Genomic DNA, 23,911 nt, shown 5'->3' on the forward strand with positions numbered 1-23,911 from the left:
CAAGTCCCCTTGACAATGGCCAGCTGGGTTATTTTACCCCCTGCTGGTGGCGGACAGGCCCTGGGAGATGGTAGGGATGGATTTTGTGGTGGGTTTACCCAAGTCTCGTAGCTGCACCATTATGTGGGTGATCATCGACCATTTTTCCAAATTGGTGCACTTGGTGCCTCTTCCACGATTACCTTCTGCACGGGCTCTGGCTGCATTGTTTATTAAACATATCTTTTGCCTACACGGTATGCCGGACAAAATTGTCATTGACCTGGGTCCCCAGTTTGTGTCTCGGTTCTGGAGAGAGCTTTGTCGTCTACTCAGCATTGAGTTGAATCCCTCTTCAGCATATCATCCTGAGACGAATGGGTTGGTAGAGAGAGCCAACCAGACTCTGATCATATTTCTGCGACATTTTGTTTCAGCCAGGTAGGATGACTGGGCATCCTTGCTACCGTGGGCGGAGTTTGTGCTAAACAATGCCATAGATGACTCCACTGGACAGACTCCATTCCTCCTTAATTATGGCCAGCATCCGTGGGTTCTTGTGCCTATGCCCGAATCTTTCGCCGACGCCAGAGTGGCAGACTGGGCTGTGGAGGCACGGGACATTTGGGACCGCACTCAGGATGTCATCCGGGCTTTCAAGGAGAGAATGAGGTCCTCTGCCGATGCACATCGGCGCCCCGCTCTGACCTTTGCTGCTGGCGACTTAGTGTGGCTCTCCGCCCGTAACATCAGGCTGTGTGTTGAGTCCACTAAGTTTGCATCTCCCTACTTGGGTCCCTTCAAGGTCCTCAAACAGGTTAACCCTGTGGTCTACCATCTGGCTCTTCCTCCACGCTTAGGTATCACCGACACCTTTCATATGTCCCTCTTAAAGCCCGTACACATGTCCCGGTTTCCGAGACATCTGCCGGGACATCGGGTTCGTCTACGGATGATTATGAGGTGAATGCTATCTTGGGGTGTAAGGTGGTACGTGGTAAAAAAAAAATTATTTGGTGGATTGGAAGGGTTATGGCCCTGAGGACAGGCCTTCAGAGCCTGCTGAGCACTTTCGAGCTCCACAGCTCATTGCTGCCTTCGAGTGCAGCGAGGTCCAAGGAGGGGGGGCGACTGGTTACTACCATCCTTCCAGGCTCTGCCTTTGTAGCCAGCACTAAATAGCAGCGAGCATATCTTTCTGGGACTAAGTCCTGCTTTTCTCACACTCAGCATGCCCACGGGACGACCTCCCATTGTAGGTCGAGGGTCACATGCTCAGGTCCTGTTGTGGATCCTATTGGACCATCTGGAAGGTCTTGTAGCTCTGCCACCATAAAAGGTTTGCATGGCCGCTCGGCCATGCGCTAGTGTACATTTGAAAACGTGTGTGTGTTGAAGAGTGCAAGTCGCTCTTTAATCATCCCCCCCCTTTTCTATGACTGCTCGCATAAGGTGGATGTCTGCTATCTAGCGCCCGGCTGAGCTATCAGCGCAAAAACACACGAAACAGCGTCTAATTGCTGTGACCGCCAGTGCGGCGCCGTGCGCTATTAGAGCGCTTTCCTAACCCAAGTCTGGGTGGTTAGTGGCGTCCGCCAGAGTGGCACAGCACACACTCTTGTGTATAAAGTTACTTTTTCAGTTACTCTGATACCCCAATTGTGGTGTCAAGCGCAAGAGGTCTACACGAACTCTAATCCTGCATCCTGGGATAGAGTTCTGTGATTCCTTGCTTGCTCTCTTTGTGAGGTACCGCGGTCCTGTGACCCAACAGGGTTCACTTCCTTCATACAGGGTGAAGTTAACCCATGTATGTATCCACATTGTACAGCCATATAGTCCGTCTTTACTCAGCAGCAGGTTCCATCTCTGCACGGTGGACCCTGGCCTGCGAACGCACCTCATACCTTCGTTCTAATTATTTGGTGAATTCCGCTAGCCCTAACATTACACTGACGCCAGGGTCTGGCTAGTAACATCTTCCGACTAGTGGCATAAATTGTGGCATGGAAAAAATTAGCTACTCGACAGAACAAAAAAAATAAATTTCATCTAATTAAGAATTTCTCATTAGATTTTATTGAATTAATTACAGGGATTACAATTCCGCAATCCTGGAAGTCCATTGGTTTAAATAAATAAATGATTTATATAATGGGAATTACTTCATTTCCTTAAAGGAATTCAAATTTAGCAAAAAAAACTTAAGGATTGAAAATTCAGTATATTTTATTTCATAGGGAAACCTAATTCCCACTTACTTCATAATGAAAATCTGTTAACAGATACTTTTTGTATTCTCCTATGCAACCATGTTCTGGAAAACTTTAGCATTGATGATATATCCTTCAATAAAAACCTATGTGCTTAACTGGGAGAAGGATCTAATAAAAAGCTTCCTCCGTAGACCAGTGGCATGAAGCTCTAATACATTCTTACTATTCAAACATTTTCCCAAGTCCTACTTTAAGACACTCACGAGATGGTACTTCATGCCTTCCAGATTGACCAATATGTTGGAGAGGTTGTGGCCTCATTGGCAATCTCCTACATATTTTCTGGAATTGCCCCAAATTAAAGAACTTGGGGAAGGAATTGTCCGCTCTTATAAATAAAATATTGCACAAAGAGATCGCCAAATGGCACTGCTATCCCTTGATATGGAATTCATTCTTCCTGGTTTCAAACCAATTTTGATACACATTTTGTTAGCTGCTAAAAATTAAATTGCAGCTAGTTGGAAGAGACTCTAAATTCCATCTACTTCGAAAAGAGTAGATACAATTTCTTTGTACAATGTGTGCGAAAAAAAATCCTGCCATAACAATTATTACTCTAAATTCTATAACAGGTGGAAACCTTGGATTGATAATAACCCAGTATAGCCAAGTCCTCCAAAGTTCTTCAATCTCTTCTTCTTTTTGTATAATCGTTATTGCATGTTGAATTAAGACTTATGAGTAAGTTATAGTATCAATATTGTGGAATATACGCTATTTTAGGATTCATATTAAATGGAATATGCCTTTTTGCTATAAATATTGACAAAAAGGTTAAAATGACCTCTTGTATGTTGTTGGTTCTCCTTCTTCCCTACAATTCATTCCCTTCCCAAACGCTCCTTCCTTCCAAATTATTTACTTATTTTCCTCCCTCCATATATCCTCCCCTTTCTTCCCTGATTTTAAAGATGTGTATTTTTGTTTGTTTGCTAAAAGTGTTAAAATTAGTGATGAGCGAGTATGCTCGTTACTCGAGTTTCTCCGAGCATGCTTGGGTGTTCTCCGAGTATTTTGGCATGTTCGGAGATATCGTTTATGTCAATGCAGCTGCATGATTTGTGGCTGTTAGACAGCTTAAATACTTGTGGGGGTTGTCTGTTTCTTACGGAATCCCCACATGTATTCAAGCTGTCTAGCAGCCGCAAATCATGCAGCTGCGTCGACGTAAACTAAATCTCCGAGCACGCCAAAATACTCGGAGGACACCAGATCATGTTCGGAGAAACTCGAGTAACGAGCATACTTGCTCATCACTAGTTAAAATGTAAAAAAAAAAGCATGGAATAAAACACAAGGTCATGATCATGCTCGTAAAAGTTTTATTTAATTTCAGAAGATCACTAATGCTAATGTTATTGATTATCAACTTCTTCATTTTCAAACATTTTGATCAGTAGTAATTTAGAACAATCAACGTGTTCCCACGCAAGAGACTAATACCTATATCAGAAAAAGAGAATAATAGATTTCTTTTATCAATGATATCAAGGTAATGGATTAATTGTGTGGTGATTCAATTGGTTCAATTGTTTGAAACTGAACTCTTTCAATCTCTTCTATGCCGAAGCATGCTCCCAGATTTTTGAATCCAGAAGGATTGGCACAAGACTTGAAGGATGTTCCCGGAGCAGATCCATCTGTGGAAGAAATGTAATCATCAGTTCATTATATGTCATTTTATTTAGTCACAACAAGGTTAAGAAATATTTTTTGGATATTTAACCCTTTATCTACCAATGTCCTTTTTTTGGGACGCCTAATCTTTAGCTTCTAGCAACTAAGATTTTATAATTTTTATAATTAGGTCCAATTTTTTGTGTTGTGTTTGTAAAATGAATGTTTTCAAAATAGGAAATCATGTCATTGTCATTTTTAATTGAATATTGGGATGCTCTTTTCTGAAAAATCCGTACTTGTAAACATTTTAATTTGGCAAGTAATGGGTTAAGAGTTGACAGGGACCTCTGCACTAAGACAACTTTTATGAACACCTGTCTAATTAGATTTCACATTTTAAATGAGTATTCTATCTGAAAAAAAAATTGTCCCCCTTGCAGTCAAATAGCAGAGACTGTTGCAATGGTGGAGACACAGCATTGAACCCGGGTAGGGTAAGTAAACCTCAATTAATTTTATAACACTAAGTGAGCTTGCTGGCAGAAGTTTAAAATGTTAAAGATTAGACTCAAATCTGTGAAAGAGCTGTAAAATTGGCATAAGCCATTTATGGCATTTTTTGTCAAGTATTTCATTTTTCTTTAAGGTATTCAAAAAATATCTTCTTAACTCACGAGGTTTTAAATTTAAGATTTTATTATTTTTATTGGAACAGAAAAAAAATAATGCACGCTCTATGTTGTCTGTATTTATCACCTACATATGCAATCCAAGGGAGCAGGTTGAGAAGTTTTGCTACCTTCATATGATAGGCTTTCCACAGCACAGTGAGAGCTTAGGGAGACCTTAGTTGCAGATAAGTTTGGAGCCACAGCAATCGTTTTAGTGTAGAAACCCTACTCAAGATTTGGAAATGTATGATTAATGAATTACTTGGGTTTGTTTTACCGAAGAGAAGACAATAATAGAATAAAAATAATATATCTACCATCATAGAGGCATAAAGGATTTTCCAGAACATAACTTTGATGGACCAACAAAGAAAAAAAGAAATCCGCACAGCTGTGAAACCTGGAGTCGGCCGTAGCCCATGTGTGGTGCAGTGGACACCTGACAGCATAACCGGGGTGCTCGCATGGAAATCAAGATGAGACCAGCACTAGAACAAAGAACAAATGCGGCAGCACTCACCAGTTCTAAAGTGGTCTAAGTCCTTTATTGAAACATACAAAACATCTTCACGGCTCGGGGGGTGTAGACGAAGAGGGGGTGTGCAGGGTTAGATGACGGCCGTTTCGCGCTAATGATCCGTGGAAGCGCTGCCGTTAGCGTGAAACGGCTGTCATCTACCCCTGCACACCTCTTCTTCGTCTACACACCCCCGAGCCATGAAGATGTTTTGTATGTTTCAATAAAGGACTTAGACCACTCTGCCACATTTTTTCTTTGTTCTATAACTTTGATGGACTGCCTTTAGGATTGACCGCCAGTGTATGATTGTAGAGTTTACGGTCAAATTTATGATTTGCCATAATAAGATGTATGGTTCACAAATCAAGCAGTTGAGCTTGATTGACCTTCATTCATTACCTGGTTTGAAAAATGTCCCTATGTACTCTGCACACAAGGTGGCATCTCCTGTACATTTTTCTTGTGTGTAAGCAACACAGCCTTTAGTATTGTGATCTTTGTAGCAGATGGGACAGACATATCCATTTTCTTTCTCGTTATCAACAGGTACTGTAAAATAAAGTCAAGAAGAAACGTTGAAACTTAAAATCCTAATAGATATTGAAATCTTGTCTGTTAAATGTTTTGTTGATGATATTCGTCACTAGAAATGAGTGAATCGATTGGAGGCAATTCAAATTGTTTTGAATTTCATACAAAGAAAATGGTCTGAGTATGTCCTGAATATTTAACAATTTAATTCACTGGAATCAAGCATGATGTCCCTGGTTGACATTTTATTGATGCTCATCTTGTCCCTCTCGTGTTCTGGTGGTGCAGATCCAAACCTGGCTCACTTCTTCCTTGTAAATCTGGTCTTCTTTTTCATCTTCAGTCTTCTTCAATTTTTGTAACCTGTGATGCTGAGTAGGTCTCACATGACATAATTACTTTCTTTGCTCCTTGACATCACAATGTAACTAGCTTGGTTAAATGAACACCAGAGGCATTAAAGAATTAAGTAGGCTGAAGACTAGTGATGGACGAACCCCCCGATGTTCGGGATCTGCGGGTTCGCCTGAGTTTTTCTATAAACTATGAGTTCAGGGCTGGCGATGACGCGAACCTGCATCCGAACCCCGAACTTTGACTTTACAGATATGGGATGGGGCGGGGGCCTGTAAAAGATAGCATAAAATTAATAGTAAACATAATTATACTTACCTGTCCAGCGACGTGTCCTCCTGCACCACTGACATTACCATATGATCACTGCTGGAAAAAGCTGAAGGCTGCCGAGTACAGTGAATACCGCCGGAAATGATGAGCAGCCCCGGAAGCAGATGCGGCTGGGAGACAGCGGGACGGAAGGACGTGTCGCTGGACAGGTAAGTATAATATTTATAATGTTTGTTATTAATTTTATGTTTTCTTTTACAGCCGCCCTGGAACCGAACTGTAACACGGGTTTCCCATGGAAACTCGTGTTCGGGACTGTGTGACCGAACATTATGTTCGGTACGGTCCCGAACTTTACAGTTTGGGTTTGCCCATCCCTACTAAAGACGAAAGAAAAGACCAGAACCGAAGAAGGTTGGCGAGGCAGAGGACGACCTGGAGGGACATTGAGATGTTGTGACAGGTGAAAAAAGAGGACAGATTAATGATTTACTTAAATATTTTTCAGTCCATGTATTTGTTATGCTCAACACATAATAATAATACAAATTATTTTTTTAAGAGCAAATCAATTCTTGTTCAAATCTGGCAAATCAAATTTCCTCAGTTTTGCTCATACCAAGTAATCACGAATGATGAGTTTATAATTTTTCCATTTACCTGCCTCTAATTAAATGCTGATTATTGAATGATTTTTACCTTCTTTACTTACTGTAATAATCTGGGTTGCAATTGTCTTCTTCACAACAATTTACATAAGACTGGCAAACAAATTCTTCACTTGCAATGCGGAGAAATTGGCCACTGGGTAAATTATGTTCACAGCCTTTGTGAATAAATTGGGTTGTAGTGGAATCTGAAATATATTGAGGTTCTTGTTACAGAAAGTATTCAAGTCACGATGAAACAACTATCCATGGTAAGCTTATTTTTTATGCATTACTCATTGAAAATACCGCGGAAAGTCTCCAGAACTTTGGCATGATCACTGGTGATGATTGAAGTTGACTAACTTACTTATACTACTTTAGATGGAGACTCAGTGACAGTGAAGCCACAGAATTACACAGATAAAGTAGTTGAATGGGCAAGTAGGTTGAATAAAAGTTAATAGAAATTTAGTCTTGGATGGGGTTGCCGTCAATGAACCTTCAGGACAAGGTTAATGCTCCACGAATTTCCAAATTAAGTAATTAGATTTGTTAATATTCAAGACTTTGTCTTCAAGGAAGATACTTACTGTACCGTGTGAATCCAGAAACCGTGCAACATCTAGAACTGTCTCCACAATTCACAAATTCTTCTGTGTTACACGAATCTCCATTTCGGTTTAGACACGACTTGCACACCAAGCTTTCCACTAAAAAGGAATGTTTATATCATGAGTTTAATGATTATATTGATGCAATCATAGTTTTCTTATTTGGAATTTCAAAATATATAACACAAGACAAGTGGAATAAGGAGAGACAGGAGAATAAAGAGGATTTAAAGGAGAAGAGAAGGAGATAAAGGAAAATGGAGAAAGACAAATGAGAAAGGGAAATAATAAGGGACAGGGAGAAGAGCAAAAATAAAAAAGAAGAGAAAATGGAGGAATGAGGACAAGGCAGAAGGGAAGGACTGGGAAACTAAACAAGAAAAGGAAGATAAAAAGGGAAAAGAGGTGATAAAAAAGATAATCCTGAGAAAAGAAACATGGACAAAAAAAGAATAGCGTTGGAGGACAAGAAACTGGGAAAGAAAAAAGAATTGTGCAGGAAAAATAATGATAAATAAGAAAGAGAGGAATTGAAAAGTTAAATGGGAAGCAGAATGGTGGGAAAAAAGCTAATAAGGACAAAAAGAAAAATTAGGAGAACGGGATAAACAAAAAAAGAAGGTGGAAAATAAGAAGAAAACAAGGTAAGATAATAAGGTAAGAATTAAACCTAAATAAAAAGAAATGGTTTAATATAAGAAATGAATGAGAACAAAGAGGAGAAAAGAAAATATAGACAAAGATAAAGTGGAGAAAAAAATAGAAGAGAGAAAAGAGAAGGATTTCTAGGAAAGAAAGCAAACTATAAGAGGACAAGAAGGAGAATGCAAAGAAAAAATAGGAAAAAGAAAAAGAAATGGGAGAAGGCAGATAATAGAAGTGAAAGGAGGGGAAGGCAGCAAAAATTGAGGAGAGGGAACAGAAAAAGAAGTGTAGTAGAGAAGAGAGAAGCGGAAGACAAGAAGAAAGCTAGAAAAAAATGAATTAGATAAAAGAGTAGAAAGGACAAGAGGAAAAAAGGAGGGAAACAAGGGTTAACGGTAAAAGAAGATAAAGTAAAAACTGGAGTGAAGAAGAAAAAGTAATGGTGGATAAAAGGCAGAAAATAAAAAAAGGACTCAGAGATGATATTGAAAATAGGAGGCAAAAGAGAAGAAAAGAAGAATAGAAAGCAACAAAATGGAGAAAGAGCAAAAGAAGAGGGAGAAGTAGAGAAGATGGGAAAAAAGGAGAAGGAAGTAAATGAAATAAAAGAGGAGGGCAAATAAAACATTAATAGTTACATAGGAAAGGAGAAAAGATAAGACAATGAAAACATAAGGTATTTAATAGAATAAAAGAAGTAGGTGAAATAGAGAAAAAAGAAAAGGAGAACAAGAAGAAGGAAATACAACTTAATGGAAAATATTAAGAGAAAGGAAAGGAAGAATGAGAAGAATAATATAGTTGACAAGAAAAATATGAGTAACAGCAGGTAGAAGAAAGAAAGAAAGAAAGAAAGAAAGAAAGAAAGGAAGAAAAAGAAAGAAAGAAGATGTGGACATAAGAGCCGGATGAAAAAGAAGAATATGAACGAAAATAATAAGAAAAAAAGATTAGAATGTGAGAGCAAGTGGCAGACGAGAATAAGGAAAATGAGGAGAAGACATGTGAAAGCAAAAGAAAAAATGTGAAAAATTAGAGCAAGAAAATAGAGTGGATAAATGTAGGGAACTAAAAAGAAAGAAGAAAAAGTAAACAAAAAAGAAAAGAAAAATATAAAGTTGCAATATGTTCAAAGCATGATAAAATCTAATTTGTAGATCATATTTATGAAGGGTCTAATTTTTAACAAAAATATTTTCTCTATGGAAAATGGCTTCATATTTGCCTTATTCTCCACAATTATGTAATGCTTGAAGCATTGATTTTCATTTAGACGCACACCTAACAAAAGTCATGTAGGAACAATGCAGCAAAGATGGTGCCACGACACAGTGCGCTATGTGTATATGTTGTGTAGTGACTGCGCCATTCTAACCTGAGGTGAGAAGAGCAGAGATCACGCAAAACAAAGCCACCAGGTTCTTCATCGTGGATGAGTGGTGGCTTCTCGGATTCTCCTCTGCTCGTCTCGCGGTCTGTGCACCGGGATCATATAAATACTCTTTGGAAAGGTAAAAAACATAATGTATCATGGGCTGGATGAGATCACTCTGATAATACCAGGGCACGCCACACTTTCCAAGTATCTCTGGCAGGTTATTCTCCTTTCAGCAAAGTTTGAGATACAACGACAGCCTCGAGGAAAGAAAAGACAAACAATAAGAGAATACGCTAATGGCCATCAGAATATCTGTCAATTTGATCTTGCCAAAAATGAACAATGTCTTCATTTTGTGCAATATTTAATAAAATATATTTACCCTCTTGGGGAGTGTTAGGTGCTTTCTTGTTTGTGTAAACAAGCTTTTTATTGTTTGTTTCTCATTCATACGTTTTAGAATTAATTTCTATCACTGAATGCAATATAAATATATTTTTAACTTTTTTTTTAAATCCCAAGAAATAAGTCTATTATCACTTATTTTTTCAATGTTATATAACCCCTTAACCCCCGAAGCTTTTTTCGGTTTTGCGTTTCCGTTTTTCGCTCCTCATAACTTTTTTATTTTTCCGTCAATATGGCCATGTGAGGGCTTAATTATTGTGGGACGAGCTGTGCTTTTGAACAACACCATTGTTTTTCCATGTCATGTATTAGAAAATGGGGGGGAAAAAATATAAGTGCGGTGAAATTGCAAAAATTAAATTGCAATCCCACACTTTTTTGATTGGCTTTTTTTTACTAGGTTCACTAAATGCTAAAACTGATCATTATGATTCTCCAGGTTATTACGAGTTCTTAGACACCAAACATGTCTAGGTTCTGTTTCTTCTATGTGGTGAAACAAAATTACAAACTTTGTTTAAAAAAAAATGGCTCCATTTTCCGATACTCGTAGAGCGTCTTCATTTTTCGTGATCTCGGGTTGGGTAAGGGCTTATTTTTTGCGTGCCGAGCTGACGTATTTAATGATACCATTTTGGTGCTGATATGATCTTTGTTCGACCGTTATTGCATTTTAATGCAATGTTGCATCGACCAAAAAAAGTAATTCTAGTGTTTTGACTTTTTTTCTCGCTACGCCATTTAGCGATCAGGTTAATACATTTTTTAATTGATAGATCGGGCGATTCTGAATGCAGCGATGCCAAATATGTGTATGTTTGACTTTTTTATTGTTTTATTTTGAATGGGGCGAAACGGGGGAGATTTGAAATTTTATATTTTTTCATATTTTTTTACATTTTTTTTAACTTTTGGCATGCTTCAATAATCTCCATGGGAGACTAGAAGCTGCCACAACCTGATCAGCTCTGCTACATAGAGGCAATGATCAGATCGCCTCTATATAGCAGAATTACCCACTTGCTATGAGCGCAGACCACTGGGTGGCGCTCACAGAAAGCCGGCACTGACAAACATAGACGTCTCCAGGAGACCTCAGGTTGTCATACCAACACACCAGTAGCCCACAATCACATGACATGGGTCACCGGTGGGAGTATTTCTGGCACGATTGCCAGAAGCACTTGTAATCCCTGGTGTGTGTGCCCGAGGTCATACAGTTGTGCCTTCGTCCTGCTTCTCTCCCATAGTATGTCACTTGATAAATGATGCTGTCAGAGTTTGACAGCGGCATTTAACTGGTAAATAGCCATGGGTGGATCGCAATTCCACCCGCGGCTATTGCGGGCACATGTCAGCTGTTCAAAACAGCTGATAGGTGATGGGAAAGATGTGGGCTTACAGCCGGAGCCCACATCAAAGGGTAGGAAGTCTGACATCAGCGTAAATGTACACCCAATGTCGAAAAGGTGTTAAATCTTCTTATATTCCGGCAACCCCAACTCCTCTTTTTGCTCAATGTCAAGAGGATTCCCATCCAGCAGTTATGGTTTACTGACCTGGCCTATAGATCCAAGTTCTGCAAAAAGATGCTCCCATCTCTAATTGTAACCTTAGTATAACATTTGTGATTCACCCATTTGAGGAAGATCATTATAATTAGATATTTCATTTAATTCCATAACAAATTAATTGATTGATCTATTGATGCAACGTGTAACAGTTCACGTACTCCTTCTTTAGTTGTTTAGAAAGATAAATTTGCAGCCATCATCATTCATACAATCTTGTAAAGATAATTTAATTTCTTTTCCACCAGGAGAACAAAATTAAAAATAATCATTAAGAAAAATGTCTTAGGTAATAATTCTTAATTTTAATTAAAGTCAAATTTGTTTTTTCAGTGTGAATTTCATCTGAAAAGTCACAGAGTATAAAGTTTGCACAAAAAGCTGAAAATACAAAATGGTTGGATACATTTTTTTAGTGAAGAAGATATATGAAGTTGCTTTGTTATTGTATTTTACTTGCATATTGATCAAAAAAGATTGTGTTGCAAAATTTTACAATCCATTACAACAATAAAAATGTGTTCACCTGTATCTAAGGCTTTTGCACTATACTCAAAATATCGTTTCAATGATCCTGTGCAGTTTACCGCCTCATCATTTTTTTTTACATTCCTTAACACTGCTCGAACACTATTCGGGGTTGGATCTTCTGGTGGAACTGAAGAGAAAAATACAATTATTGCTAATATTATAAGAACTTTGAAATAATCCTCCTTCCATAAAATATTGGATAGTTTGCCGATTGCTAGAACCCCTCCTGGTTCCAAGACCCATTGCCCTGAAGAGCCCACATGTGAGTGGAATGGTGATCAATCTTATACAAATCAACTCCATTTATTGGTTGTAGACACAATTTAATTGTTGCTCTATGGTGTCTCACCAAGCCTACTAACGAGAATCCTTGAGGATGTTAGCTAAAGGTTTTCAGGGCTCTGGACCAGTGTTTTCAGACTACCGACGTGGCCGCCAAACCAGGGTCCTTAAATCTTTCTGCTCACGCCAGCAAATATGAAAGAGTTGAGTGTCTTCAAGCTCACCAATGGATGTGTTAAAGATGGGTTACCAATAACTATATTTCAATGCAAAAGTTTGGTCACTCTTGGAGATTTGTGTGCTCTGATAACGTTGACCGAGGTTTCAGACCTTTGTTAGTCTGTTAGGGTTATGGCTTGTTCACTATCATCGTTAGGAAAGGCCAGGTGATAGAAATTTCTGAGCTTTATAAAAAATACACCCTCCTCTAACCTTGTGCCAAAAAACAGCAGCCATGGGTTCTTCTAAACAGCTGCCTCGCACTCTGAAAATGAAAATGGTGGAGGCCAACAAAGCAGGAGAAGGCTATAAGAAGATAGGAGAGCGTTTTCACGTTGCCCTTTCCTCAGTTCTAAATGTACATCATCAGACCCGGTAGAGGCTGCCGCACCAGTCTTAACAGGTCTCCTTAGACTGGACGAAGAAGACAGGGATTGTCGTTGGACCTCCATTTGGATTGTGGTGGACTCGCTTGGATTATTTTATTTTGTCGAAATAAATGGGTAAAAAAGGGAACTTGTAAGGTAGAGATTTTTGCAAACAAAGGACTTTTCTGTGTGTGTGTATATTTATTTTGACTGTGAGGTCAGTAATGGGTAGGTGTCTGGCAGACGTCTCTCCATTACTAACCCCTGGGCTTGATGTCAGCTGACATTACAATGCTGACATCAACCCCAAAACGATTACCCCAACTTCCAGCACATCATAGCAATTGGGAAGAGCCTAGGCTAAGTGCCAGAACTGGTACATTTAATAGAAGAGCCATTTTGTGGGCGGCTAAAGGCCGGTCTTATTAGGCTGGGAAATGGCCAATATCCATGGCCCTTCCCAGCCTATTTGTGTCAGCACACATATTTTATCACAAGATTTATTTTTCAAAGGGCTCTTACACACAGCCTTAATAATCAGACAAGTTTCATCCATCATTTTGATTGACAGCACTAATCCTCATGTTATTTTATGGGGACATGCAAATGTCCTATTTTTTTCCTCTGACTGAGTCAGTCCAAGGATAAAATCACAGCATGCACAAGTTGGATCTGATTATGGGATCACCCTCATTCAAGTCAATGTGTCCATGGAATATGTTGGGCTGCACTCGGATGACATATGCATGCTATTCGATAACACAGAAAGGAGAAAATGGAGAAACTTCGAGAGTTTGATCAGAGACAATTCTCTTGGACAAAAGGATAAAAGGTCAGGTGCACTAAACTAAAAATGGTCAACTGAGAGCTATCATATTTTTTTTCATAGATTTAGACCCACTAAGGCTTTGGTGAGTATTTGATGTGCAATATTACAAACTGACCAAATACCCATCGTGGGAACGTAGTCTAAAAGTGTTAGATGGTTTGGTAAAAAGTATTTTTCTCAGAACTAGGTCTCACTTTAAAATTTCCTAGTGTGTAAGTTTTAATATTACCACTTTGTCTCTTGAATGTTGTTAAAAATGACATTGTATTTATTAAATACATATAATAAATAATATTTTTTTATAATAATTAGTGATGAGCGAATATACTCGTTACTCGAGATTTCTCAAGCATGCTCCGGGGTCCTCCGAGTTTTAGTTTTTCTTGCCGCAGCTGAATGATTTACATCTGTTAGCCAGCATAAGTACATGTGGGGGTTCCCTAGCAACCAGGCAACCCCCACATGCACTTATGCTGGCTAACAGATGTAAATCATTCAGCTGCGGCAAGAAAAACTAAGACTCAGAGCACTAAAAAATACTCGGAGGACCCCCGAGCGTGCTCGAGAAATCTCGAGTAACGAGTATATTCGCTCATGACTAATAATAATAAATAATTTATTAGTTATTTACAATAATGAATAGTTTTTTATGTATTATTTTTTCCTCCCAAATTACCTTACTACATTTCACACTAAAACATTCCCTATGAAATATTCTAAAATTCTCTAATGTTCTAAGATTTTAAGATGACCTGCAGTTCTCTAGCTTACAAAAATATCCGGCGATAGATTCCTTTTAAGTAGTGGTGAAATTTGGCAAACAATGAGCTGCTGCGTAAGAATTGTGGATGTATTAACAATCAAGGACAGCGTGTTAGGGTGGGCGGATTGAACTAAATAAAATAAACAATAAGGCAAAATCGCAACCCGGGATCCACCATGCAGAGACGGAAAACTGCTGCTAGTGAATAATGACGGAATGCTAGGCAAGCAATTACTTGTACACACTGGGTTAACGCCACACAGCATGAACAGCACATGAGCTGAACTCGCACACAGAAATGAAAGTGATGCTCTGAAACTGAGCTGTGTTACTCACACACAGAAATGAAAGAGATGCTCTGCAACTCAGCTGTGTCCTTTGCACACAGAAACGAAGCAGATGCTCAGCAACTGAGCTGTGTCACTTGCACACAGAAATAAAACAGATGCACTGAAACTGAGCTGTGTCACTCGCACACAGAAACGAAACAGATGCTCAGCAACTGAGCTGTGTCACTCGCACACAAAAATGAAACAGAGGCAGAGTACAATACCCTGACTAGGCTTGTGCTTGCTCTGGAACTCTACTGTGCTTACCACACACATATAGGAACCAGATACTAAGCCAAACGGCTAATTGCCCTCACTGATGCTAGCTGCCTGCCTACGTGTACAGTTCCAAAGCTAGACAGACATACAACACTTACAGACAGAGTGGAAGGGTCTTCACTCATATAGGCACACACAAATGATACCAGCGCACCAGCGTGCACCACTGAGAGCCTTGTATACACTAGAATCATAAACAGATGGACAGGACCTTGCCTGTGGACCAATCTGGAGCTGCCACATCACCAGAGCCGCTGACGTCCGTCCATAAATGAGAGGACGCCACCTCACGGACATGCTCAGTACGGTCATTTCTGACAGACTCCAGAGCTCTAGGCTTCAGCTGCCTATCGCTGGTCGCTATAGACTTGACTGGAGAGCCAGCAGTATCCAAACGAACACTGTGAGCCTGAGCAAGATGCCGGAACCAACGTCCACACTGAGTAGCAACCTCAGCGGCCGAGTCCGAATGGGAGACCGCAGAGGAAAACAAGGCTCGTGATATATCTCGCGCAGCAGGAAGATCCCGACGCTTAACACAGTGATTGTCCAACACGTCAATTAGCTGTTTCTTATAGACTGTCCTTGATTGTAATAAATTCACAATTCTTGCACAGCATTCCATTGAATGCCAAGTTTCACTACTTCTTACACTACTGAATGGAACCCTACATGAGCACCTCACCAGCCACTACCGGATAGGACATAGCGATTGCCTCAATCCCCATGTCCTCATCTATTAAAGTTATTGATACATTTTTATTGACATCATACAGAGACAACACATTGTTTAGAGAGTATTTATTGTTCAGATAATCAATCACATCTTAATCATAATCCCAATTTAAAATAATCAGAAAAGGCTCCTTTCCGATGCTGCACAATTTATGGCTTTTGGGATATTACAACTTCCAATATAACAAGAATATTAAGTTTAAGTGTTATACTTCCATCAAAATTATGGATTTGTATCCATGTGACTATGCAGAAAAGAGCAGAACTGGAAATCTAAAAACTAATGTGAATACCCCAAAGGAGGACGTTATAGATTGCATCCATCCATATTCTTCGCTCTACTGTATCCTTCCATATCATTTCTGATTAATGAAGCACTCCAATTACATTTTTTATTCATTCAATATGTGCATATCTGCATATAATGTAGTGAAAGTGTGTTAATATTCTCATCTACCGCCATTCTGTCCGGGACCTAGTGCCCTTCTGCTCCTCTTCTCAGCGATGTCACCGCTCCGTAGACGGTCCGGGTCACACTGCACTCTACATGACTCAGAAGTGACTTTTACACCATTAAGTTTATAGAGAGTCATAACGAGACTCCATATACATATATACATTGTAAAAGAGACTTCCGGCGGAAGTATAGAACACAGAGTGAGCCACATAATTGCAAATGCAGCGATGTCACAGAGAAGAGGAGCAGAACGGCGCTGGACACTAGAGAGCGGCGATAGGTGAGTATATTATTACACTCACACTAAATTACATGCATATATACACATTTAATTAACAGAAAACTTAATGAGAGTGCTTCTTCTAGAAAGATTAAAGGCCGGGCATTAGAATTGAAGAAGGCTAATTCATTCAATTATATTCATTCATTGAAGTTGCATTCTGAGGCTTATAACACATCACAAACTTCTTCTTTAGTTCTGAAACCCCGATGGCGCAGTCAAAGTTAAATTTGCAGGAATCAGCGTTCATACAACCTTTTAAGGAAAATTTTATCTCCTTTTGACCTGTAAAAAAAAACAACAAACGTACATCATTATTTAAAATGTATGTACACGTGATTATGGAAGACAAATATGCGTGAGAAAAATGTATTTTATGCTTTTTAAAACTTTCATTGGCAGAGTAAATAAGTGAAGGGGTCAATGGCATCGATTTTTATACTCCAGGTTAGAATATGGGGTAACAGCAGTAAGATTCTGTTAATGTTTATGTGCAGCATACATACACAACCTGCATCATCCATAGTCATGTGATGTTGTGTGTCGTTATCCTGACGATACAATGTTTCTGCTTTATGACATGCATGCAACAGAATGCGACTTGAAAAGTTACAGATGATCGAATATTATATTCAAAATGGTATGATGGTGTCATTTAGTGAAAATGATATAAGCAATTGGCCTATCTTGTATCCACAGGCATCTGAATCGCTAAACCTTTGTGTACAAAAATGTATACATCCTTTAAAAAAAAAAAAATACAAATTTTCTCACCAGGATCAATCACATCTGATCTAAACTCAAAACATTGGTCCATGGATCCAGTACAGTTCATCTCTTTCTCACTCTTACATTCCTGCAAATTCCCTGTACAGTAGGCAGTTGGACATTTCACACCATTCGGGGTTGGATCTTCGGAAGGAACTGATGAGAAAATGCAATAATGTTTTAATGAAATATTTTCACTGAGTTATAACTTTAAACTTGTTCATGTAAATCTAGCACATAGGTAATTCTGCTTGTTGTCACAAAATGGGATTTTCTTGTTTATTGGTCCCAGCTTGCTGCAATGTAATTGTAATAAAGATCAAAAATAACAAACTCTGAAGGAAAATAGTGGAGCAAGAGATATTAACTACAAATTAAATATGTATATACAAATTCACAGAGGAAGTGAAATGAACAAGGAGCATCGAAGCTACTAGCATAGAAAGAGAGATATGATGTCATAGGCATCACTGAAACTTGGTGGGATGATACACGTGATTGGAATGCATACCTTGAAGGTTACAGCTTTTTTAAATTAGAAACACTTAAGAGGGGAAGAGATGTTGCATTGTATGATAGGAAATGTATATCTCCACAGAGATCCAAGCATCAGAGACTGGTAGATCTGTAGAAACGTTTTGAGTAAGAATACAAGGTGAGAAGAGAAAGGACACTATTGTGGGTGTTTACTATATGCCACCTGGTCAGACTGAAGATATGGATGAACTCTTTTTACATCAGATGTCTCTTTTCTCCAAAAAGTACAACATATTATTCATGAGAAGTTTCAACTATCCAGATATTTGTTAGAAATCTCTCTCAGGCAGAAGTAATGGGTACAGAAAATTCTTATCTTCTTTTGCTAACAACTTTATATTTCAAAAAGTGGAAGAGAGAATAAGAGGATTTGGAAATTCTGGACCTAATTCATAATAAAATATACGAAATGGTTGAGTGTTGTGAATTCTGTGATCAAACTCCCTCCTGTGGTCACGAGTGGTACTGCGGCTTCTGAGTTTCCTTCCTCAGGTGACGAGGTTAAGTCGTTAGGTGCTGCTCTATTTAACTCCACCTAGTGCTTTGATCCTGGCCTCCAGTCAATGTTCTAGTATTGGTCTTGCTTCCTCCTGGATCGTTCCTGTGGCCTGTCTGCTCAGCATAAGCTAAGTTCTGTTTGTGTTACTTTTGTTGCTTATTTTCTGTCCAGCTTGCTTTTTTGGTTTTGCTTGCTTGCTGGAAGCTCTGAGACGCAGAGGGAGCACCTCCGTACCGTTAGACGGTGCGGAGGGTCTTTTTGCCCCTCTGCGTGGTTGTTTGTAGGTTTTTGTGTTGACCGCAAAGCTATCTTTCCTATCCTCGGTCTATTCAGTAATCGGGCCTCACTTTGCTAAATCTATTTAATCTCTGTGTTTGTATTTTCATCTTACTCACAGTCATTATATGTGGGGGGCTGCCTTTTCCTTTGGGGAATTTCTCTGAGGCAAGGTAGGCTTATTTTTCTATCTTCAGGACTAGCTAGTTTCTCAGGCTGTGCCGAGTTGCATAGGGAGCGTTAGGCGCAATCCACGGCTACCTCTAGTGTGGTTTGATAGGTTTAGGGATTGCGGTCAGCAGAGTTTCCACGTCTCAGAGCTCGTCCTATGTTTTGTGGGTTTTGTCAGGTCACTTGTGTGCTCTGAACTTCAAGGTCCATTGTGGTTCTGAATTACCTATTCATAACAGTTGAGGAAGTAAAGCTGGCTGTGAATTTCGGAGTTAATATGAGCAAATATTGCCGGATCCCTCCATATTTGGCTTGCTAATAGAGCTTACCGAATAGCTGCAACGGGAACCCGGAAACCTGGATTGCTCTCAATAATCAGGTGTCCGGCGCCGCAGCTGCATATGTCACTGCTGTATGACAGTCACAACACATGCATGGAGAGCCTGTGTTGTGACTGTCACACAGCTGCGACGCATGCAACTGTGGCTCTCACAGACTACTCCTCACACTTAGTGCCAGGTGCCAGCTGTATGAATCAGCTAATACCCGGCAGCGATCACTCGCACATCCCCCGTGTGCGCAGGTGATCTCATGGATATAATAATCTGTCCCTGGTGAAATAGTCCCAGGGCACATGGATGGATTATTACATCCGATATCAGAAACAGGTTAAAAAATACATTTAAAAACTGGACTAAGTTCAGAGAAGAGCTGCCAGGATGGTGAGCAGACAGTAAACTATGTCCTATGAGGACCGATTAAAGGACCTGGGAATGTTTAGCGTGAAAAAAGAAGGCTGAGAGAAGACTTAATCGATTCCTACAAATATCTGAAGTGCCGTCACATTGTAGACGGATCATCATTATTCTCATTTGCACATGGAAACACGAGAAGCAATAGAATGAAACTGAAAGGGAGAAAATACAGATTAGATATTAGAAAAACTTTTTGACAGTGATGGTGATCAATGAGTGGAACAGGTGGTCACGAGAGGTGGTGAGTTCTCCTTCAATGGAAGTCTTCACACAGAGGCTGGACAGACATCTGTCTGAGATGGTTTAGTGAATCCTGTGCAGTATTGAACCGGGTGGTTGGACACTATGACCATTGGGGTCCCTTCCAACTCTAACATTCTAAGATTCTATGATTATAATTATTCTGAAAGCCAAACACAAATGTAGGAAGAGTGCAAATCGCTTTCATTTCTTAAATTCTCTAACCTACAAAATTAGTTGTGTTTCTACAAGACTTTCACCTCTAATCATGAAGGCTCCCATACACTGACAGCAAACAGATCATATAGATGGAGGGGGATTGAAGAACAGTTTATTAAAAGGTGGTAGAAATTTTCATTTACTAAAGTCTGGGGTTTTAGTCATCAGTTTTACCATTATAATTACAGTATAATTTCCAATGTGACACTTACGTTTATATCCATCAGAATTGCATAAATTTCCAGTGCAGCAATTTATATGAAATCGATATTTGATATGTTCCACTGTTGCTGATCCGTTGGCTCCACACATAGTTTCATTGGCACATCCTTTCATTATTGACTTAAACATTCTTCCATCTGTAAAATATGTAAATATACATCATAAAACCAGAACAGAAAAAGTGATTCTGCAATTTTAAATAAAAAGAGGACTAGACTTGTACTCACTGTTGTAAGAGTATTGGCAGACGGTCATACATCGATCTCCAAGGCATTCAGTCTCAGACTCATCACATGTTGTAGAGTTGCGAGAGAAGCCGGAATAACATTTATAAGAAAAGACTGGTAAAAAAGAAAACAATCGATTAGGAAGAGGTCGTTCAGGAGAAATTATGATTATTTGGATTTTCATTATAGTCATGTAATTATAGCCTTCGGGACCTGGATATTGGTTATTGTAAAATTGCTACCTTAATTTTTTAAACAATCATTTGGGTTGATGAATTATAAAGGTCTTGGTTTATGAAAAGCCCCTTATTTAATGGCTTGCTGACTTTTTTAATTTTAGTATTTGGAATATTAAACTTCTTGTAAATTTAGTGATATCACACAATAGACCATTTTTGTTAATTTTGAATACTATTTGTTGACATCCCATCTCTTACATGTCCAGTGGTGTATCCATATAGACCCAACTCTTTCATGTCTAGTGACAGTGTGCCTTTTTCCGTCACTTTTTTTGGATTCTTTATACAGTACCCTCACTGGATGTGTTAGAAATTAATCGATGTAAACCTATCACTGGACATGAAAGAGCTGGGTCTATATGGATACATCACTGTATACGTAAAAGATTGGATGCCAACAAGTAGTTTTTCAAATGACCAACATGGTCTAATGTGCAACATCACTAAATCTACAAGAAAAATCATCAAAGAACTTTGCAAGAAAGTTGCACAAACTCCTCTGTGCACTGTGTGTTCACGCTGTGAAGTGACTACACCAGTCTTACCTGAGACAACAAGAGCAGAGATCACGCAAGGCAAAGTGACCAAGTTCTTCATCGTGGATGATTGGTGGCTTCTCGGATTCTCTTCTGCTTGTCCTGTTGTCTGTACACTGGGATCATATAAATATTCCTTGAAAAGGTAAAGAAACTATTGTATCATGGGATGGATGAGATCACACCTATAACATCATGGCACACAACCTTCTATAAGTTGCTCTGGTAAGACATTTTCCACAATACAACAATGAAGTGAAGAAAAGCCATATGAGATCACCAGAATATTTATCAGCTTGATCTTGCCAAAAACAAAACTGGTGTGTCTTTACGTCATGTTTATTTGTTCCAAAAAGTCAGGAAAGTATATTTACCTTCCCCGAGGAACTGTAAAAGATAAATTTTAGCTGTGCGTAAGATTCTTGTCATTCGTTTCTTTTTCAGATGCCTACAGTAAATTTCCAACATTGAAAGCCATTTTTATTTTTACCATTTAAAGCAACAGTCCTCAACCTTTCTTACCTTTCAAGCCACGTTCAGCTCTCAGAGTTGTGGTGACGAGCCAGATCCAGTGTATCCCCAAACACATTAGTGACGCCCATAGCCTTCCATTACCGGTTTAATGTCAACCATTGCTTCTCCACAGATTGAACACCAAGATTTTGTGTCCCTCTCCTTTATTGGCAGTATCTATTGCATCCAGCTTCAAACATCCTTCTAAATGACAGTATCCACCATTTTATCTGAGGCTAGGTTCACACTTGCGTTGTGCAGTCCATTCAACACATCCGTTAAACGGACTGCACTAGCGCCAGTGCCGATGTTTGCTCAGCGCTAGCGCAGATGGAGCATCTGCTAGCTCCATCTGCGCTAGCGGTGACGGACCGGGAAACGCTGCAGCCCGCGTCTCGGGTCCGTCACTCAATGACGGCACATCGCCAGCGCACGCCCAATGTGGCGTGCACTAGCGATGCGTCTGCCATTAAAATTAATAGCGGCGTTAACGGACTACGTTACACCGCGTTATGCCGCGGTGTAACGTAGTCCGTTAAACGGGCCACACTAATGCAGTGAGAACCCAGCCTAAGTTATTTATCACCTCTTTTCCCACCAGTATATTGACATCAAGATCTTCTCTTCTGTCCAGAGCTAATCACAAAAGTCAATATCTGATGGCCTACTCTTCATAAGATGTTTGCTAGATATGGTGCTAATGTACCAAGCTGGCAGAGAGCCCTGAGCCTCACAACATGGGTCCGCGAGTCATATGTGGATCCTGAGCCAATGGTTGGGGATCCCTGATATTAAAGAAACCTATCACCTCAGGATACTAAGATACTAAGACTGGAAAAAAATGAAAGCAATCATTTAGGAGTGAGGCATTCAGGAGAAACAGTGAATATATGAATCTTTTCATTATAGTATTAGATTCATACCTTTTGAGACCCGGATATCGATCATTGTAAACAGTGCTACCTTGATTTAATTAAAAAAAATCAATTGGATTAAAAGTTAACATTTATTCATGGAAATCTATTACATGAAATGAAAAAGTTTGGTCTTTATGGATACAAGACTTGACTCATAAAAGATGAGATGCCAACAAGAAGTTTTCCAAAAATGGTCTAATGTGCGATATCACAAAATTTACAAGAAGTTTCAATCTTAAATAAAATTATTCCTGTAGAAAATCATCAAATAACTTTACAATAAAGTTGCTGACACTCCTCGTTGTTCTATGTGTATATGTTGTAGAATGACTACACTATTCTTACCTGAGACGAGAAGAGCAGAGATCACGCAAAGCAAAGTGACCAGGTTCTTCATCGTGGATGATTGGTGGCTTCTCGGTTTCTCTTCTGCTCGTCCTGTTGTCTGTACACCGGGATCATATAAATACTCTTTGAAAAGTTAAATAATCCATTGTATCACGGGATGGATGAGATCACTTCTATAACACTGTGGCACACCACATATCACAGGTTGTCCTAGTAAGACATTCTCCACAATATGACAACGAAGTGAAAAAAAACCAATAAGAGGTTATCCAACTATTTGTCAATTCGATCTTGCCAAAAGGAGGACAGTTGTGTCTTGTTTGTTTTATCTACTGTTTATTTGGCCCAAAACGTCAGGAACATATATTTACCTTCTCTTCTTGTCATTAAATTATTTTTCAGATGCCTAAAGTAAATTTACAACATTGAGAGCCCTTTATTATTTTCACAATGTAAAACAGAAGTCCCCCATCTTTCTTACCTGCAAACCACATTCATCTCTTAAAGATGTTGTGAGCCCCATCCAGTGTATCTCCAAATACATTAGTGACACTCAGAGTTACTATGCTGCACGGCCATCTTACTGACAGTGCGGCTACTGGGGGAAAATGAACTCATTTTCTCATGGGAGCTGCCGGCTGCTTTCAGTCATGGTGCACAAATCAGCTATATTCAGCGCTCACAGTACTGCTCACTACACTGTGACCGGCGTCTGTAAGCACGGCCCTGTATTCTCATTGACAGCCGATTATGCAGCGCATCTGTACGGCTGTCAATCAATGTGCCAAGGAATGCTTACAGACACCATTCATTGTGCATGTATCAGTGACTAAAGCTGCTCCATGCAGGATTCTATGACTGAAAGCTGTTGGCTGCAGGAAG

At 39.4% G+C, this 23,911-nt stretch overlaps 2 protein-coding genes across 3 annotated transcripts; both read right to left on the reverse strand.

Moving 5' to 3' along the window:
- Nucleotides 1-3,563: 3,563 nt before the first annotated feature.
- Nucleotides 3,564-9,665, reverse strand: LOC138651177 (uncharacterized). Its single transcript, XM_069741203.1, has 5 exons — nucleotides 9,509-9,665; nucleotides 7,468-7,587; nucleotides 6,940-7,083; nucleotides 5,469-5,618; nucleotides 3,564-3,898 (listed from the first exon to the last, which is right to left on the reverse strand). The coding sequence occupies exons 1-5, from the start codon at nucleotides 9,663-9,665 to the stop codon at nucleotides 3,759-3,761; spliced, it is 711 nt and encodes a 236-aa protein (XP_069597304.1). The 3' UTR covers nucleotides 3,564-3,758.
- Nucleotides 9,666-15,882: 6,217 nt separating this feature from the next.
- On the reverse strand, nucleotides 15,883-23,159 carry LOC138651308 (phospholipase A2 inhibitor and Ly6/PLAUR domain-containing protein-like). 2 transcript variants are annotated; one of them, XM_069741400.1, is made up of 6 exons: nucleotides 23,027-23,159; nucleotides 21,261-21,387; nucleotides 20,477-20,590; nucleotides 20,240-20,386; nucleotides 17,337-17,486; nucleotides 15,883-16,847 (listed from the first exon to the last, which is right to left on the reverse strand). In XM_069741400.1, the coding sequence occupies exons 2-6, from the start codon at nucleotides 21,310-21,312 to the stop codon at nucleotides 16,693-16,695; spliced, it is 618 nt and encodes a 205-aa protein (XP_069597501.1). In that variant the 5' UTR covers nucleotides 21,313-21,387; nucleotides 23,027-23,159; the 3' UTR covers nucleotides 15,883-16,692. The 2 variants fall into 2 exon arrangements, with proteins under 2 accessions (XP_069597501.1, XP_069597502.1); XM_069741401.1 differs by lacking the exon at nucleotides 23,027-23,159 and having other exon boundaries at nucleotides 21,261-21,463.
- Nucleotides 23,160-23,911: the final 752 nt, after the last annotated feature.

Source organism: Ranitomeya imitator, chromosome 10 (assembly GCF_032444005.1).
Source record: "Ranitomeya imitator isolate aRanImi1 chromosome 10, aRanImi1.pri, whole genome shotgun sequence".
Lineage (NCBI taxonomy): Eukaryota > Metazoa > Chordata > Amphibia > Anura > Dendrobatidae > Ranitomeya > Ranitomeya imitator.

What these genes read in the sequence shown, in the direction of transcription:
- LOC138651177 (XM_069741203.1), bottom strand. Translation starts at nt 9,665, where the DNA reads ATGATACATTATGTTTTTTACCTTTCCAAAGAGTATTTATATGATCCC. An exon ending in CTCTGCTCTTCTCACCTCAG is followed by an intron (nt 7,588 to 9,508) that starts GTTAGAATGGCG and finishes ATTCCTTTTTAG; the next exon opens with TGGAAAGCTTGGTGTGCAAG. An exon ending in TTGCAACCCAGATTATTACA is followed by an intron (nt 5,619 to 6,939) that starts GTAAGTAAAGAA and finishes TTTATTTTACAG; the next exon opens with TACCTGTTGATAACGAGAAA.
- LOC138651308 (XM_069741400.1), bottom strand. Translation starts at nt 21,312, where the DNA reads ATGAAGAACTTGGTCACTTTGCCTTGCGTGATCTCTGCTCTTGTTGTC. An exon ending in CTCTGCTCTTGTTGTCTCAG is followed by an intron (nt 20,591 to 21,260) that starts GTAAGACTGGTG and finishes CTTTTTTACCAG; the next exon opens with TCTTTTCTTATAAATGTTAT. An exon ending in ATCAGATGTGATTGATCCTG is followed by an intron (nt 16,848 to 17,336) that starts GTGAGAAAATTT and finishes TTTTTTTTACAG; the next exon opens with GTCAAAAGGAGATAAAATTT.